This window comes from Balearica regulorum, chromosome 13 (assembly GCF_011004875.1).
Source record: "Balearica regulorum gibbericeps isolate bBalReg1 chromosome 13, bBalReg1.pri, whole genome shotgun sequence".
Taxonomy (NCBI): domain Eukaryota; kingdom Metazoa; phylum Chordata; class Aves; order Gruiformes; family Gruidae; genus Balearica; species Balearica regulorum.
The window spans coordinates 20,851,949-20,868,295 of record NC_046196.1 but is presented as its reverse complement, the minus strand read 5'-3'; the positions used below and the strand labels follow the sequence as shown (position 1 = coordinate 20,868,295).

Below are 16,347 nucleotides of genomic sequence, written 5' to 3'. Positions count from 1 at the left end.
GCCCTGCTCGCTCGCAGCCGTGCTCTGAACTCGCCGGGATTTATCCGCAGCGTGTGCCCGTGTGTTTGTTGGTTTTTCCCCTAGCCGAGGCCGAGCCATAGGAAAGTTTCCCCTTGGCACCGGGGCCAGCCTCTCCCTTCCCTTCCCTCTCTGCACATCAGAGGCTTTGGGGCCTTTCATGTCACAGGGCCAGCAGATGCCGGGGCCAGGCGGTGGCTGTCACGGCACTCGCTGCGGTACCGGCGGTGCCGGGCTCCCCCCACGGCCAGCCACGGCTCTGGGGCTCCTCGGCGCGCGGGGGTGCGGGACGAGGCTAATTCCTTGCGTTTGCTAAGTGTGGGAATGTCTCCCGGGAGAAGGGGTGGCTTTGGGGTCAGTGCCGGGATCCGGCTCTCCGGTGGGGCTGGAGCTGCCGAGGAGGGCAGGCCAGCAGCGCCGCGGACTTGCCGGCTTTGGCCTGGCTTTGCTGGGGTGAGCTCAGCCATGGCTGGAGCTTAGAGGGGGACCCCAGGGCTCTGCTGGAGCCTAGGCTTGGGGTGCAGGTTGGCATTAGGGTCAGGGTTAACGTTAGGGTCAGCATTAGGGTTAGCATTAGACCCACGGTTAGGGCTAAGGTCAGGTTTAAGTGTTAGGACCGGTGCCAAGGGTTCAGGCCCAAGTGAACAGGAGGGTTGGGGTTGGCATTAGCATTAGGCTCAGGCTCAGGGCAGGGGGACCAAAGGCGTTCAGAGCTGGGTTTCTGCTGACCTCCTGCTCCCGCCCGCGCGTGACAGCCCACAGGAAGGGCCATGGCGGCATGTGCCCGTCCCCCGGCCAGCCCCGAGCAGGGACGTCTGAAGCCCACACACCTGCCGTGTGCCAGGGGAGCACCCCCGGCCCCCCAGCATGGGTGCTGGGACCCCTGCATTGGGGCAGAGCCATCGGGGTGCTTCTTGAGCCCCCCTTCCCCCGAGCAGCATGGACTCTGGGACCACCTCGCCTGACCCTGAGCACCTTCCGAGCCGTGCCCCCCTGAGCCTGGCATCTCTCCCGCCGCCGGTCCCCCCAGCCCTCGCATCCTCCCGCCCCGTAACCATGCTGCCCAGCTCGCCGGAGCGGGTATTTGGCCTCATGCCCACGGCGGTGTGTGTTACCTCCCCGGCATGTTTAATTCATGGGGTAGGAGGAAGGCCGGCAGCGGGGGGCCCCCTTAGCTGCCCCCCTAGCCCCTTGGCATCCAATCTCCTGGCACCAAAAAGCGGGTACCGCTTGGGACCCCCATCCCCACCCCGGCTCGGCGGCAGGGCTGGGGCAGAGCACGGGGGTCCGACCCCCACCGCGGGGCATCCCGGCGGGGCTGCAGCCCCGGGAGTTGTCTGCTGCGTTCGCATCAGCGAGCAACTGTTTTGACAGAGCTATTACTCACCCGTCAAGCTTTTGTTCGAGCTGACCAGCGGTGCCTGTCTGGAGTCCTGAATAAGATCAAATCCCGCAACCAGACGCGCACACACAAGGACACAGGAGCGGGCAGGAGCGCTCGTCTCTCCCGGAATCCTCTGTCCGAGGCCGTGGGAGGGGGGGGTCTGGTACCCCCCCACCCCACCCCAGCCACCTGCATGAGGCTCTTGGTGCTGGTGGTTTGCAACCTCCTGGCGTGGAGGGTGGGTGAGACGGGGTCGGATGGGCCGGAGAAGTTGTCCGTGCCGGCTCCGGGAGGTAACCGGGAAAGGGGCTGGGGGGGGGCGGAGGGGTCTGCTGGCGGCAGCAAGGCTGGGGGGCAGTTGGTTTGGGGGGGGGGGTGTACTCTGAGCACCGTCCCCTGGGGCCAGGCCAGGCGGGCAGGGGGCTGGGTGGGTGATGGGCACCTGGGGATGGAAATGGGGGTCTTGGAGGGTGGTGGGAGCTGGGGATGGAATGGGATGGGGCTGAGGGGGGGGAACGTGGGGCTGGGGGTGGGATGAGGGGGTTGAGGCTGGGGGTGGGATGGGGTTTGGGGGGGTCCTGGGGCTGGGAGAGGGGAGCTCTGGACTGGTGATGGGGGCTAGCGACGGGTCCAGCCTGATGGGATCTGGGTGCTGCCAGGACATATGTGGGGGGGGAGCGGGTACATTCCTGGCAGTCTCAGCCCACCCGTGCGAGACGGGGGCTCAGCAGGCTGGACCACCCCCCACCCCCGGGCCCCTGCCCCTTTTGTGCTCCCAGCCCAAAAGCGCTTTCTTCTCTCTCGTTGAGTCTCCATGGAGACCCGGGTGCCTTCCCCGTATCCCCGGCTGCGGCCGGACCTTTCGGGGGGCCGTGGGAGCGGCCGTCGGCCGCTCCCACGGCCCCCCGAAAGGTCCGGCCGCAGGATATGGGGAAGGCACCCACAGCCCACAGCCTCCCCCCCCCCAGCCCCATCCCCAGTCCCCACTGTCCCCCCCCCCCCCGCAGCTCTCAGCGTGAAGGAGACCTTCCTGGTGCTCTCGCTGCACAACAAGCTGAGGAGCAAAGTGCAGCCCCCCGCCGCCAACATGCAGAAGCTGGTGAGCCCCCAACCCCATATTTCCCCCTGCCTCCTCGTGCTTTGGATGCCCCATCCACCTCCCATTTCATGCCCGGGAAGGGGGGCAGCCCCTGGGTGCTACAGAGTAGTTCATTAATAAGTTAACGAAGGAGAAGAGCTGGCCGGTGGGGGAAGGACACGTCACCGGTCCAGCATATGCCAAAGGCAGGGCTGGTGTCTGGGGGTCCCCTGTGGGGTCCCCCACGTCCCGCGATGGCCCTCGATGTCCCCCGATCACCCCACACCCACACACCTCGCACCATCCCCCACGTTGACCCTCTCATCTCCCCCCATCATCCCCTGGACTGACCCTCTTGGTGGTCCCCAAACACCCCCTGGGCGGTTCCCCGCTGCCCCCCCCCCCCCCAGCACCCCTCAGTCAGGGTCGCCCCCCGGGCTCACACGCCACCCGCACCCCGCAGGAATGGAGCGAGGAGCTGGGGCGGCTGGCGGGGGCTCGGGCTGCCAGCTGCCTGGAGGGGCCCGCTCCGCCACCGGCCCCGCAGCTGGGCTGGAGCGAGACCCTGCTGCCGGTGGGCACCGGGGGCTTCGCGGCCGTGCTGGAGCGCTGGTTCGCCGAGGGCCGACGCTACGACTACGGGACGGGACGCTGCGCCGGGAATGCCACCTGCCGCCATTACACCCAGGTGGGCGGCGGGGGGGGGGAACTCGGGGGGACCCAAAGGCCCGGGGACAGGGGTGACACGCGCTCTCTCGCAGCTGGTGTGGGCCACGGCGGGGCGGCTGGGCTGCGGGCGGCACCTCTGCACCGGCGGCCACGGCCCCAGCGAGGCCTTCGCCTGCGCCTACTCCCCGGGGTAAGGGGGCGAGGGGCGGGGCCTGCGCGGGAAGGGGCGGGGCTGGGGGGTGTGGGGGGGGCGTCAAAGGGGCTTGGGGCGGGCGGGGCTGGAGAAGCCCTCCCCCGGTGCGGGCAGGGTCACCACAGGGGTGCGTGCGGGTGGGGTGTGGGCTGGCCTATGGGGATGCCTGCTGGCAGTGGGCGTGGCCTCGTGCTGGCAGTGGGCTGGGAGACGTGGGCGGGGCGGGTGCGTTGGGCGGCACGGGCGGGGCCGTGCGCTGGCGGTAAGGCGGGGCACTGCTCGGGGAGGCGTGTGTGGGTTGGGTGTGTGGGCGGAGCCCTGCCCGGCCCGGGGGCGTGGCTTGGCTGCACGGGGCGGGGCGCGGGGCGGGGCGCGGGGCGGGGCGGCGGCCTGCAGCTCCCCGCGGTGACAGGGGCAACTGGGAGGTGGCGGGGACGCCCGTCCTGCCCTACCAGCGGGGGCCCTGGTGCTCCCTCTGCACCGCCGGCCTCTCCGGCTGCTTCAAGTCCTGGGACCACGGCGGCGGGCTCTGCGGTGAGTCCCCCCCCCCCCGCCGCCCCCCGCGGCCCCTGCGCGGCCCTCGGCCGAGCTGCGGCCCTTGACGCCCTCGCCGCCCCCCTGCTGCGCCCAGAGGTGCCCCGGAACCCCTGTCGCATGAGCTGCAGGAACAGCGGGCGCCTCGACGTGAGCAGCTGCCAGTGCGCCTGTCCCCCCGGCTACACGGGCAGGTACTGCCAAGGTGAGAGGGGCGCCCGCCGACGCCTGCCGCCCCTCGCCTCGAGCGACACGCGCGCGCACGCGATGAGCTCACAGGGTCGGCGCGGCGCGCGCGCGGGGCCCGGACGATGGATGCGTGCGCAGGGTGGGTGCAGTGCGTGCGTGTGCGGCGTTGGCGCGGTGCAGACGCGTGCACGGCCGGTGCAGCGCACGTGCGCACGGGGAGGCGGTGCAGCACACGCAGGTGCGCGGCCGGCGCGGCGTAGGCGTGCGCAGACTGGGTGCGGTGCAGGCACGCGCAGGACCAGCGCGATGCGTGCGTGTGTACGGCTGGTGCTGTGCGTGCATGCACAGGGTCAGCGCGGTGCATGCACGTGCAGTGTCGGTGCAGCGCACGTGTGCAAAGGTTTGGTGCGGCGCACGCGTGTGTATGGCCCGTGCGGCGCGTGCGCGCGCTGGTCCCGTGTAGCGCAACATGTGTGTGCACGGCTGGTGCGGTGCACGCGTGTGCGGTGTCGGTGCGGCACGTGCATGGGCATGGCCGGCGCAGCATTCGTGGTCTGCTCCGTGCCCGCGTGCACGCAGCGGTGCGGCACACGTGCGCGCCGGGTCAGCTCAGTGCCCGTGCGCGCACGGCCAGCGCACAGTGCAGCGCCCCGGTGCGCAGCGCGAGCTCCGCCGGGGCGGGCAGTGGGTGCCGAGCCCCCCGCCAGCTAACGCAGCGCCTCGCCCGCAGTGAAGTGCAGCGGGCAGTGCCTCCACGGGAAGTTCAGGAAGGAGGAGTGCTCCTGCCTCTGCGACATGGGCTACGGCGGCGCCGAGTGTGGCAGTGAGTCTGCGCCCTCCGGCGCGGCCGCTTCGGGGTCACGGCAGGGATCTGCAGGCAGGGACCCCCGCGGCGGGGCTAAGGGTCCTCCGATGGGCCCGGCTCTGCCGGCACGGGGACCCACCTGCTCCTGCCTGTGTCCCCAGCGAAGATTCGGTTCCCTTTCCACGCCTGCGACGTGCGGATAGACGGCGACTGCTTCATGGTGTCCCCCGAGGCTGACACCTACTATGGGGCCAAAATAAAGTGCCAGGTAATCCCGGGGATGCTCCGGGCATCCCTTTGCAGCTGAAGAATGCCACCTGTGCTTGCAGCCCCCTCCCTCCTCCCCGTGCATCTCTCCGCTGCCCAGCACGGGTCTGGACCATGCGTTTGGGGCCGACTCGCTCCCTTCCCCGCAGGAGAAAGGGGCGATGCTGGCCCACATCAGAAACCAGAAGGTCCAGGACATCCTGGCTTTCTACCTCAGCCGCTTGGAGACCGGTAACAGGGTGACAGACACCGATTTTGAGACCGGGAACTTCTGGATTGGTGAGTGACGGCAGCGCGCAGGGTGCGGGGTGCCCAGGGTGCGGGCGGACGTGCCACCCCGCCTCCCGCTCCCCCAGGTCTCACCTACAAGATGTCCAAGTCTTCCTTCCGCTGGGATGTGGGTGAGCCGTCCTCCTTCACCAGCTTCGCTTTTGGGCAGCCGGACAACCAGGGGTAAGTGTCCGCTGGATCCAGAGGACACCTGACCTCTGCGTGGCGTCACCGCCGTGCCAGCGCTCTGGCCGGCCTCACCGCCCTCCTGCCGGGTCGCAGGTTTGGGAACTGCGTGGAGATGCAAGCGTCGGCCGCCTTCAACTGGAACGACCAACGCTGCAAGACCCGAAACCGGTACATCTGCCAGTTTGGTGAGTGAGCAGCCGGGAGCCCTCCTGCACCTTCCTGGGGGTGCTGAGCCCCAGGGGGTGCTGGCTCCCAGCTCTGCCAGGTCTGTGCGCCGCTGCCAGCCCTGCCCAAACCCCTGGGACCTTCCCAGCATGGGGCCCACTGACTGTCTGCACCCCATCGCAGCCCAGGAGCACATCTCCCTGTGGCAGCGGGACCCCTGAGCCGGCAGCTCTGGGTGCCGGCCAGCGCTGGCTGCTGTGCCAAGCCCACGGCTCAGGAGAACCCCATTGCCACGCCAAGCCTGGACCATGGCTCAGGAGAACCCCCTCACAAGCTCCCCTGCGCAGGGGACAGGGGGCTGAGGGGACCCGTGGCGCTGGGACCTGATGAGAAGGGGACGTACTCTACATCAGCATCTCCGAAACGGCATCTTCTGCCCCTCACCTTCCTCTGTTGCCATCACGCTGAAACAGCCCCCAGGGAAGCCCCCCCCCTTCCTCTGATGCCCCCGCGACAGCCAGGTCCAACGGCATCCTCCTCCTAAATCAGCAGCCGGGTTGTGTCCGGACTGTGGTCCCGATGCGGTGAGGGGCCAAGGGGGCTTCTGGGGGGGGGTGCACACCTCGGCATGGCTCAGGGTGAGGGCTGGGCTCAGCTCTGAGCCATCGTCCTGACCTGGGCGGGACCCCCCAGCCTGTTTCCTCACCATCACCTGGTTCCTCACCCTCTGCCGGGTGGTTAATAAAGACCCTCTCTCTCTCCCTTGGGAAGAGCCATTTGTCTCCTTTTCCTCCCCCAGACTCTCTCTGCCTCGGCCCGCATCCTGCCCGCGCTGGGTGGTACCTCCAGCTCCATCCCTAGAGCGGGCGCTGAGGTCGGGGGAGCCGGGACCCCCCGGGCTCCTGGCCAAGCTCACGTCCCCAGAGCCCTGGGGGTGTTTCGGAGGGGTGGCGTTAGCCAAGAGCCGCTTCTTCCAGCCCCAGGATGGCCCCAAATCATGGCAGCCCGTGTGCTGGGCGCAGGTTTGTGCCCACAGCACCGGTGGGCGTCGGGACCTGCAGGGACCCTCCTGCCGCAGAGCCGGGGGGGAGTCACCTCCCTCAGCTGCCCTCTTCCCTTCCAGATGCTCCGTGCCAGCGCAGGGCTGGGGTGGGAATGAAACCGTCCCCAGCCAGGGCGTTGTGCGTGGGTTGGTTGTGTCGGGGCACCGGCTCCGTGGAGGTGCCTAGCCGAGCAAGGGCTCAACATAGCGCTTTACAACACTCTCATCAAAAAAATCAGCGTTCACGCTCCTAACTGTAAACGTCGAGGCCCTGCTCCCAGGCCAAAGGTGCCAGCCCCAAAAGGGCTGCCTGCCCCAAACCTCCCTCAGCGGCCCTCACACAGCCCCACTCACACTGGGGCTGCGGGCTCGCCGAGCCGAGCAAGGGCTCAACATAGCGCCTGACGTCTCTCTCATCAAAAATCAGCTTTCCCTGTCCAAACTGTAAACGTCCAGCCCTTGCTCCCAGGCGAAATGCGCCAGCCCTGAAAGATAACTCTTTGCAGAACGGAGTTGTTTGAAGCTCCAGAGCTGGTGCTGCACCGTGCCTGTCGCATTTCTGCTCTGACCTACATTCAGCCGGCGTACGAGTGTGCCTCACGCCCATCGGAAGTGTGGGGTGATGGCGTCATCTTAGGGGACACGCTGGTGGAAGAGCCCTCCTGGAGCCAAGGAGTATCCCCCCGGCTTCGGCACTGCGGGCGGACGGTGGGCAGGGGTGGCCTCGGCCATGCCCTGACGCTGGCTGAGCCCTGGCAGCGGTGCCTGGACAGGTCAGGAAAGGTTTTGCAGCTAAAAAGAGACCACACAAAGCTGCATTTGGGGAGCGCAGGGCCAGGCAGGACCTCTCGTGCGTCCTGGGAAGCAGCACGGTGTTACGTGGTGCCCGGGGCACAGCACCCTGGCTGCGCTTGGGCAGGGTGAGCGTCACACCCCAAGGTGGGCATCGCATCCCGTTGTGGGTACCGAACCCTGGCGTGGGCGTCACATCCCATCACAGGCGTTGCACCCCATCGTGGGCATCACGTCCTGGGCGCTGCACCCTGTTGCAGGCATTGCACCCCATCCTGGGCGTTGCACCTCAGCACGGGCCATCGCAGGCACCCAGGTCACCCGTGGAAGCACCCCACCAGGCTGGTGGAGGCAGTGGTAGGAGAAGCGGGGCGGTTCTTCGTGCCAGCTCGACTAAACTGCCAGGAGGAAAATTAAACCTGTTCCCCACCTGCTGTGGAAACGTTACCCCTGGAAATGGGCAGGGCTGCAGCAGTTATTACGCTGTCGGTGAAGGCTTGTAGTAACAAGCTGCTCGTTAGCCCCAAGGATTTCTGGTGGAGGAGAGAGCATGGGATTTGCCCTTGGGTAACAACAGGGCGGGGGAAAAACCCCAACGTATAAATTAACTTGCAGTGCAGGGAAAGCGTTAAAATGGAGTCAGAGCTGCTGGTAGGGAGGGCAGAGCCAAGACTGAAAGAAAGAGGCAAACCAACACGCGGGCTTTTTGCCATGACCCCCCAAACGCGCTGCCCTCCCGCTCCCCAGGAAACCGCCCTGTCCAACACAAGTGCCAGGTTCCTCGTAGACCTTTATATACACATCACTTTATTTAGGTAGCTTATTACACATCGCACGTGACAAAGACTAAAGATATCTGAACACATATAAAAAAACCCAACATACACAATAAGGTTATTCTTCTTCAGCCCCCCAGATGTGCAGCACCCCCAGATGTGCAGCTGGGGGTCCCTATTTGCAGCAGCTGCACTTGGCGGAGGGGGGCCCCTTGCAGACGCAGCCCTGCGCGCACTTGGCGCATCCCGCCGGGCAGCAGGAGCAGCAGCCTGAGGAGGGGGAGAAAAATAAGTCAGGGACGTTCCCGGGGGAGTGGGGTGTGGGTGTCCCGCGGGGTATGGCTGGCTTGGAGACCTCCCACCCACCCCTGTGTCCTCCTCTTTTAGCAGTATGCCCATCCCCGGCAGCATCTCTGGGGTGGTTTTGCCCCCAGGGCTGGCAGCGGGGAGGCAGCAGGAGGGTGCGGGACACCCCCAGGGGCTCACCGGACCCCCCCAGCCCCTCTCTGTGCAAACCCTCCCGCACACGGCTCTGCCCGGGGCTGACGGCATCCGGAGTGGCCGGAAGAAATCCCGGTGACCGTTTCCTCCCAGGGCATCCTGAGGCTGCAGCGAGGGGTACGCGGAGTTTTGGGTTATACGGGATGGCTTGTATTTCCCGGGAGGGGTGGGGGCGGGAATTCACCCTGTGCTCCTTTGGGGGCAAAACGCTGCGGCAGCAATAAACTCAACTCTGGCAATGCTGAGCCTGATTTGATTCAGTGTGTCCAGGGGTGTGTGGTGAAACCCCCCACGAGTGTTTCTGCCCCCCATCCCCACGGGGCTCGGGGACCCCCCCCTCACCTTTTTTGCACGATGTGCATTTGCAGTTTTTGCATTTGCAGTTGTCCCCGCAGGTGCAGGTGCCACCTAAAAAAAAAAAAAAAAAAAACAAACCAGGAGAAAAAGGGGTGAGAGGAGGTAGTGGGAGGGGATCCCCACATCCCCGGGGGTCAGTGGGGATGTTGCGGGGCGAGGGCCGCAGGGAGAGCATCGCCGCCTCTCCCAGCACCCGCTCTCCGGCACCACCGGCCGGGGCTGATGCTTTGGCCTCGTTCAGCCGGGAGGTCACGGCATTCCCGGCCGCTTCCCGGTGGGATACTCCAGGTGCGACCCCGCAATGCCGGGAAAGGATTTCAGCAGCCGGCTCGGCCGGGACGGAGCATTGGGGATGACGGAGGAGGCTGGCAGATGGGAGCGTCGGTGGTCCCGCGGGATGCTGAGGCGGAGGGAAGCGCTGGCTTACCCGTGGCGCAAGGGCAGTCCTGGGAGTCCATGTCTCTGGGCTGGGTACCGTCTGTCGGAAGCGTTGGGCGATGGGAAGAGCGGCTTTGGCAGGACTCACGGCTGCCTTCTATTTATCCTTGGCCAGGCGAGAGCGAGTGCAAAACCTCCGCCCCTCGCAGCCTGCACACGGCTCAGCCCGGCACCTGCCCCGGGCGCTGCTGATTCACTCCCCGGGGAGGCCAGGCAGGACCTGGGGCTCCCACGTCCCCCCTCCCCGGGGTGCCGGGGGCAGTAGGGGGGTGCTGCTTCGGTGGCTGCGGCTCCCTGCTGAGGGGTGTGTGTGTGGGGGGTGTGTGCAGAGAACAGCCAGCTCTCATCACACAGATGGCACCTGCCTTGGTGCTCCACTCCCACGGGTCAGGGGCTGAGGGGGTGCACCCAGGGAGGCCCCCACAGCCCGGCTCTTTGCCAAAATCAAGCTGCTGACCCCGTAGATGTCTCGGGGGGGGGGGGGGTGTGGGGGGTGTGTGGGGGGTGTGTGCATTGACACCAGAGCTGCCACCACTGCAGGGAGCACTCAGCCCCCTCCTCCCAGAGCCACCACAGCGGGGTGGTGGGGAGCTGGCACGGTGGGGTGACAGGGATGTGGTCCCTGTCCCAGACCCTGTCCTGTGGCTCCAACACCCTCCCCGCGAGCAGGAGCAGCAACAAGCCGGACTGGCCTGGCCGGAGTCTGCCGTGCCCTCCCGGCACCCTGGGATGGCGGCACCCACGTCTCGGCGCCTCGCATGGCACCTCGGGGGCCCCGTCTCATTCCCGGCTGGGGAGCTCCGTCCCACTCATCTGAATTAATTTCCGCGCTCCATCAGCCGGGCGTGCAGGGGAGGAGGGTGGCGGGCAAGCTGCCATCACCCTGGTCAACTCTTCCGGCAGGTTTTACCCACCCACTCAAAAGAGCAGTGAGGGTTTGGGGTGGAAGGCATGAAAAAAAATGATGCTTTCTGAGATTTTGGGTGTGGGGAAGGACTGCCCCATGGCCAGGAGGCACTGCCAGCCATGGAGCATCCTTCCTCCTCACCCTCGGGGATTTTGCGTGCTCCCCAGTGTCAGTGGTACCTCGTCCCGGCTGCCCCACACTCCAAAACTCCTTTGCTTTGGGTTTTTATCCCAGCTGGCATTTTGCCTGCGGTGCCTGGCTAAGGCGGTTTGTCAGAGGCGATGCTAATCCAGCCAAAACAGCGGGCCAGGGAGTATTTTTACCACCCAGCTGTCTGGGCATGTTGGGAGCTTGTTGGGTGACCTGGTGGGGAGCGGTGCCAGCGCCCCAACTCGGCGTCTCCTTCAGCCCAGCCAGGACAGGGTGGGAAATGGGTACATAAAAGTCTGAGGAAGGCAGAGTCGACGGGTCCCTTCCTCGCCCCGGCAGCGGCTGGTCGGTGCCCCAGCGTGCCAGCCCTGCGGTCGCGTGAGCATCACGCTCCTGCTGATGCACCGGAGCGTGACGGCAGGGGACGGTGCCAGGGCCCAGGCGCATGCCAAAGGTGTCAGTCGCTCCCGCGGGAGCAGGGAAACAGCAACGTGCCAGGGAACACACGTGGAAGTGGCCGCCCACCCTCCCCGGCTACGGCCCCCCGCGCTGTGAGTGTCACGGCAGAGGGGGAAACATCTCCTCGCGGTTCTGCACGTGTTCTGCTCCTGAAACAACCAGCCGAGCACTCCCTCGGCGCAGGAATATGCCCAGGGAAACGCTTCCAGCCGTGTTGCAATGGATGCACGGGGAACAGTAATGCCACGGTCCTCCCGCACCGCCCGGCGCCCTTGGCCGCCCAGCTCAAGGCACGGTGCTGGCAGGTTGTCCCCGTCCCCAGCTGGTGGTGGCACAGGGATGCGGGGACAGGAAGCCCCTTCAAAGTGGTCCCCTTCCTCCAGCCTGGGGGGGAGGAAGGCGAAGCCCGTGCTGAGGGCACAGAACAACACCGGCTGTGCCGTGCGATCCCTGCCACGCAAGGACGGGGTGCAGAAAAAGCTCTCCAGGAGCTGTTCTCAGCTCGGGCCCCAGCCCTGTTCCCCTCCTTTCCTTCCTTCCTTTGCACGAAGGAAAAAAGCATCTTCCATGTGATGCAGGACCGGGGGTCAGGGCTCTGGGAGGTCTTGTATTGCTCCCGGTCCGTTCTGTAATTAATTTGGGATAGGGCTGGAGCAGTGGGTTGTCAGTCGGACACACATCAGCCGGGCCACCTCCGGGAGCCGCCTGTAATTGGGGTGATGAGCTGCAGAGCCAGGACCCCAGGGAGACCTTCCTGCTGCTTAAACACCCCCGTTATGAGGCCCTGGGAGCCCCGGTTTGCCTTCTGGCCTCTGCTGGGAGAGCCCGGGGGTTCCCCATCATTTAAACGAGGCTGACGCTGCTCCCCAGAGCCGAGCAAAGTGGGCAGGGTCCCTGTGCGGCGATTATTCTCCAGCCCTTGCCATGCCAGAGCCGTACTCTTTGGCGGCCATGTCCCTCGCGTGGGATCCCTGGCTCTGTCCCCGGGCATATCCGTGGCAATCACCCCAAGATTACGGGTTAATTAACAGGGCTGAGTCAGCGGGATGCTCCGGCGCTCCAGGCGCAGCCGGAGATGACGCTCGCCGGTGGGACGGTGATGGCTCTGCAGGGCATGGCAGGGACCGGGCTCCCCAGGAAGGAGTGCGGGAGGATGACAACCTTGAGGAAGATGCAGTGGAGGCATCCATCCCTGCGACAGGCGCCCGCGACACCCGGGGTGACTAGAGCTGATTGCTGAAAGCCACGGGATGGTGCCGGCGGCTGGCAGTGACTCAGTGCCGGTGCCAGGCAGGCGAGGAGGAACGGGCAGCAGCCGGCTCCCGAGGAGGTGAGCTGGCACAGGTCTGCCCTGACTCCCCGCTGAAGGACGTGCAGCCCCGGTCGCCCGCGGTCGTGCCACGGCACGTGACGATCCTGCCTTCGGTCGCCCACGGTTTTCTGCAGCCACCCCAGCGCATCACCTCCAGGGGACCCTGCAGATGACGCCGGGTCCCCCTCTCCCCTCTCCGAGGGCGTGCGTCTCCCCCAGGCACCCGCTCCGGGCTCATCGGCCCCTCCTGAGCAGTGCCGGGTTTGGCGACACGTCCTTCTGCTGGCAAAGCACCGTGGTTCGAAATGGTACGGCCCACGGGCAGGGATGCCGGGGAGCTGGGAAACCAGCCTGGGCACAGCACAGAGACCCCGGGGGACAGTCCCTGGGGGTACGCTGCCCCTCACCAGTGCCTGCAGCTTGCCGGGCAGGGTGCCGATGCCCCGTGGCACCCCAACCTTGCAGGGCACCCAGGGGTGCAGCTCAACGCTGCCCGCTCCAGCTGCCCGTTAGTGTCGGGCCCTGGGCAGGAGAGCCACGGCCGACCAGGGCTGAGCTGCCGGGGGTGGAATGAGCCGTGACCCACCTGGGAGCAGCCTTTCAAACTGAAACGGAGAAAAGAAGGGGGCTGACGCATCCCCCCCCCCCGTCACCCAGCAAAGACACAGCCCACTCAAAACGCTGAAAGCCAGCAGGAAGCCGCGGGAGCCATCGCTGCTTAGAAAGCAGGCTCGGCTTTTATTTGACGGGTATCTCAGGTTATTATTTGCTGATGATAAACAAGTGTTTAAAACACGGGAAACAGGTGCTGACGTCGTTTTGTTTTGCCAGCGCTTGCCAGCCCTTTGGCAGAGGAGGAAGAGGATGAATCACCCCTCGCCTGCCGTGGGAAGCCGTTCCCAACCGCTCCCCATGTGCATAGGCAAAGCCTTGGAAACCATTTGGGAGCGAAACCGGATCAGTGGGGTGACCTCACGCTCTGGAGGCTTCTTCTTTTTCCCCCCAGAAAACAGTGGGCAAAGACACGTTCCCATCTCAGCAGCAGACATGAGCTAAGCCCATCGTCTGCTTTCCCTCCTCGCTCCTTCCCCGGGAGCTGCCCGCTTTCCTGCCAAACCCCCTGCCTGCATCTCCATCCCAGCTTTGGGAAAACCTATCCCAGCCGGTGCTTCTCCAGATGCTCAGGTATCCCCAAAGCCTTGGTGTGTCTCCATTTACCGGGGTCGATGCCCTCCTCGGTGGGCTTTGCCGGCCCACCATCACGTCTGTGGGGAAAGAAACACCTCGGGCGAGGGCCCGCAGAAGGGGATGAGCAGATTTTCATTAAGCAGGAATTGCACCGCGCGCAATACTGCGACGCTTTCACAACCCTGCCGCGTGCTTTGATGTGGGCTGCTTGGGAGCCACTTTGCAACCCAGCCGGCTGCGCTGGACCTGGGACTTCCAAGTCCGGGTTTCTAAGCCAGGCTCAGCCGCTGGCTCGTCTTATGGCTCCGGGCAAAGGCTTGAAATTTATTCTGTATTTCTTATCTGGAAATGACCTATCAATATTACCTTCCCCTTGCAAAAAAAACCAAAAACAAAAAAGCAGCGCGGAGAGGGTGGTGATTTGCTAATTATTTATTCTTAGAGGGAAGGGAAAGGAAGAAAGGCTGAACCGATGCTGTGCAATCGGGTCCAGGAGGGTGAGCCTGACCCCGCCGGTTTTGGGGTGTGCAACCCAGGGGGGGACCCCAGCACAAGCCCCCGCCCGGCGGTACGGGGTTTTGGGGCCGGGCAATGTGTGTTCGGGCACGTCTGGGAGATGAAAGGGCCGATTCCTCTTTTGATCATGAAATTCTCATAAATGTTAATGGGAATTACTTCGAGGTCTAACGAGGGCAGAATTGCAGCCCCCAAGGGAGGGAAGGAAGGGGGTGAGGACCAACCAAGCTTTGGCTGGGAAATAAAAAGGCTCGGATTCACCTTGACCGCCCCCCACGAGAGCAGAGTACCGGTGGGTCAAGGGCTGCCCCGTACCCCTGCAGACCCTCCCTGGAAAGGGGGTCCCCAGGCGTCCCCCACCTTGCCCAGCGCTGCTGGCACCTGCACAGACAGGTTTTACGCATCACCTTAACTCTAGGCGTCATTTTAACTCACAAATCTAATACTTTCCCAGTGTGCAATTTGGATTTTCTTCTTTTTCTTTTTTCTTTTCTTTTTTTTTTTTCCCCCCTACATCTTCCCTTTTGCGTCTTTCAGGTTCCCACAGACTTCAAACTCACCTGCTCCAACTACCCGCCGCCTCCCTCGGCTGAAACGTGACCTGACGTTTCCAAGTATCGTTACCTTGGGCATATTTAATTATTTTATTCCCCTTTAGTTGCTAATTAGAAGCCAAGAGCGGAGAGGATGAGTAATCCCCTGGGATGTCGAGTAGACGCTTGCCTGAGCTTGCAAAGAAAACACCAAGCTCCTCGGTAGAAAGGCGTGAAATAAAAGGATGGGATATTTTTCCTTGATGTCTTCATAGTCCTGCTCCTGAGATCCAGAAATCATGGTTGTCTATCCCGGGAATGATTCATGCAGCCGCTGAGTCGGATCCTGCCTCCCCCGAGAGCAGCGGTAGCTGCTCTCGGGGGAGGCAGGATCCGACTCAGCGGCTCTTCCCCGTCCCCATCCGAAAGCATCTCCCATCCCAGGGAAACGCTGCTCCGGCTCAGGCAGCAAAATCTGGGATAGGGAAGGAGAAAAACCCCGGCGGACAGCAAAGGTGGTTTGCTGCTGCTCAGACAGGCTCCGTCTTCGTTTTAAGTAGTAATTAGGTGTGCAGATGCGATTGCTCATCCCTCCCCGCTCCCTCCAGCCACGTTATCCCCTCCTCAAGGGTCGGGGACGGTTATTTTTGCCAATGTTTTCCCAAATTCAATATCTGAGCGCTCCTCGGGGTTTAGCATCTCGCATGGGGGGATCGAACAGGAGGATCCCCTGCCAGGCAGATAAATTTTCACTTCGATTCGAAGTCTTTGCCAAGAAACAGCTCCTGGGTGGGTGACGAGCCTTGTACCTGTTGTGCCGTCACCGCCAGCTTCTCCGTGCAACCTGCCTAGAAAGCCAGCAACCAGGGCCAAGCATCTTTTGATTGTATTATAGTATAGTATAATATATATAATATAGTAAATCATGTTAATAGACTCATAGAATATCTCCAGTGGGAAGGAATTCATAAGTATCATTGAGCCCAACTCTAATATATTATATTATGATATATTTGTATCATATATATTGAGATATATATATATTTATATTCCCCCAGGAGCTGGAAAAGAGCAAACACTGGACACAGGGGTGCAGAGCAGCTCCAGGGGCACGCAGGAAGGAGGACGGCGAAGATCTCTTGCTGGATATGGAGACCCCCCGCTCCCACGACGCAGCCGAGTCACCCCCTTAAGTACAGGCACACCAACCCCGGCGGCTCGGCGAGGATTATACGGGATTTCCCCCCCCACCCCATAAAGATGGGGAAAGGGAAGGACCCTTGTCCCGAGCGCAGCGGGACGGCCGCTACGTGAGCGGGGCAGTGGCCGAACTCAGGACTGGATGCTGGATGTATAATACAGACGACAGGCCTTTCAAACAACGGGAAAGGAGCACCAAAAGTCGTGATTTCAGTGTTAAAGGGTTTCAGAGCCAGTAGATTCAAAGTGGCAGCTGTGACAGGCAGCGTAATTTAACTGTGTTGCAGACACACCAAACCCAATACCACAATTAGAGATGCAAAATAATATTTACAGCCCAGATCATACATATTTAGCAAGAAGTTGGAATTTTCCTCTATTTACAATTTTACCAGCCTATAAAGGTCTCTGAGCA

The 16,347-nt window shown here is 63.7% G+C and overlaps 2 protein-coding genes across 5 annotated transcripts; one reads left to right on the top strand and one right to left on the bottom strand.

The window, feature by feature from the left end:
* The first annotated feature begins 1,560 nt into the window (after positions 1–1,560).
* LOC142603723 (C-type lectin domain family 18 member A-like) lies at positions 1,561–6,522 on the top strand. 4 transcript variants are annotated; one of them, XM_075765733.1, is made up of 12 exons: positions 1,561–1,695; positions 2,410–2,501; positions 2,944–3,168; positions 3,242–3,339; positions 3,755–3,876; positions 3,974–4,081; positions 4,796–4,888; positions 5,032–5,138; positions 5,287–5,416; positions 5,494–5,590; positions 5,690–5,781; positions 5,945–6,522. In XM_075765733.1, exons 1-12 carry the CDS (start codon positions 1,596–1,598, stop codon positions 5,980–5,982), a joined length of 1,302 nt encoding a protein of 433 aa, XP_075621848.1. In that variant the 5' UTR covers positions 1,561–1,595; the 3' UTR covers positions 5,983–6,522. The 4 variants fall into 4 exon arrangements, with proteins under 4 accessions (XP_075621848.1, XP_075621850.1, XP_075621849.1 ...); XM_075765735.1 differs by lacking the exon at positions 3,974–4,081; XM_075765734.1 differs by lacking the exon at positions 4,796–4,888.
* Positions 6,523–8,381: 1,859 nt separating this feature from the next.
* On the bottom strand, positions 8,382–9,803 carry LOC142603644 (metallothionein-1). The gene is made up of 3 exons (XM_075765301.1): positions 9,657–9,803; positions 9,215–9,280; positions 8,382–8,641 (listed from the first exon to the last, which is right to left on the bottom strand). The coding sequence occupies exons 1-3, from the start codon at positions 9,685–9,687 to the stop codon at positions 8,547–8,549; spliced, it is 192 nt and encodes a 63-aa protein (XP_075621416.1). The 5' UTR covers positions 9,688–9,803; the 3' UTR covers positions 8,382–8,546.
* Positions 9,804–16,347: the final 6,544 nt, after the last annotated feature.

Bases quoted from the DNA above. Each gene is read 5' to 3' on its own strand.
- LOC142603644 (XM_075765301.1), bottom strand. From the start codon at position 9,687: ATGGACTCCCAGGACTGCCCTTGCGCCACGG. The intron at 9,281-9,656 runs GTAAGCCAGCGC...TTTTTTTTTTAG, and splicing joins GGACTGCCCTTGCGCCACGG to GTGGCACCTGCACCTGCGGG. The intron at 8,642-9,214 runs GTGAGGGGGGGG...CCCCCTCCTCAG, and splicing joins ATGCACATCGTGCAAAAAAG to GCTGCTGCTCCTGCTGCCCG.
- LOC142603723 (XM_075765733.1), top strand. From the start codon at position 1,596: ATGAGGCTCTTGGTGCTGGTGGTTTGCAACCTCCTGGCGTGGAGGGTG. The intron at 4,082-4,795 runs GTGAGAGGGGCG...CCTCGCCCGCAG, and splicing joins CACGGGCAGGTACTGCCAAG to TGAAGTGCAGCGGGCAGTGC. The intron at 4,889-5,031 runs GTGAGTCTGCGC...CTGTGTCCCCAG, and splicing joins CGGCGGCGCCGAGTGTGGCA to CGAAGATTCGGTTCCCTTTC.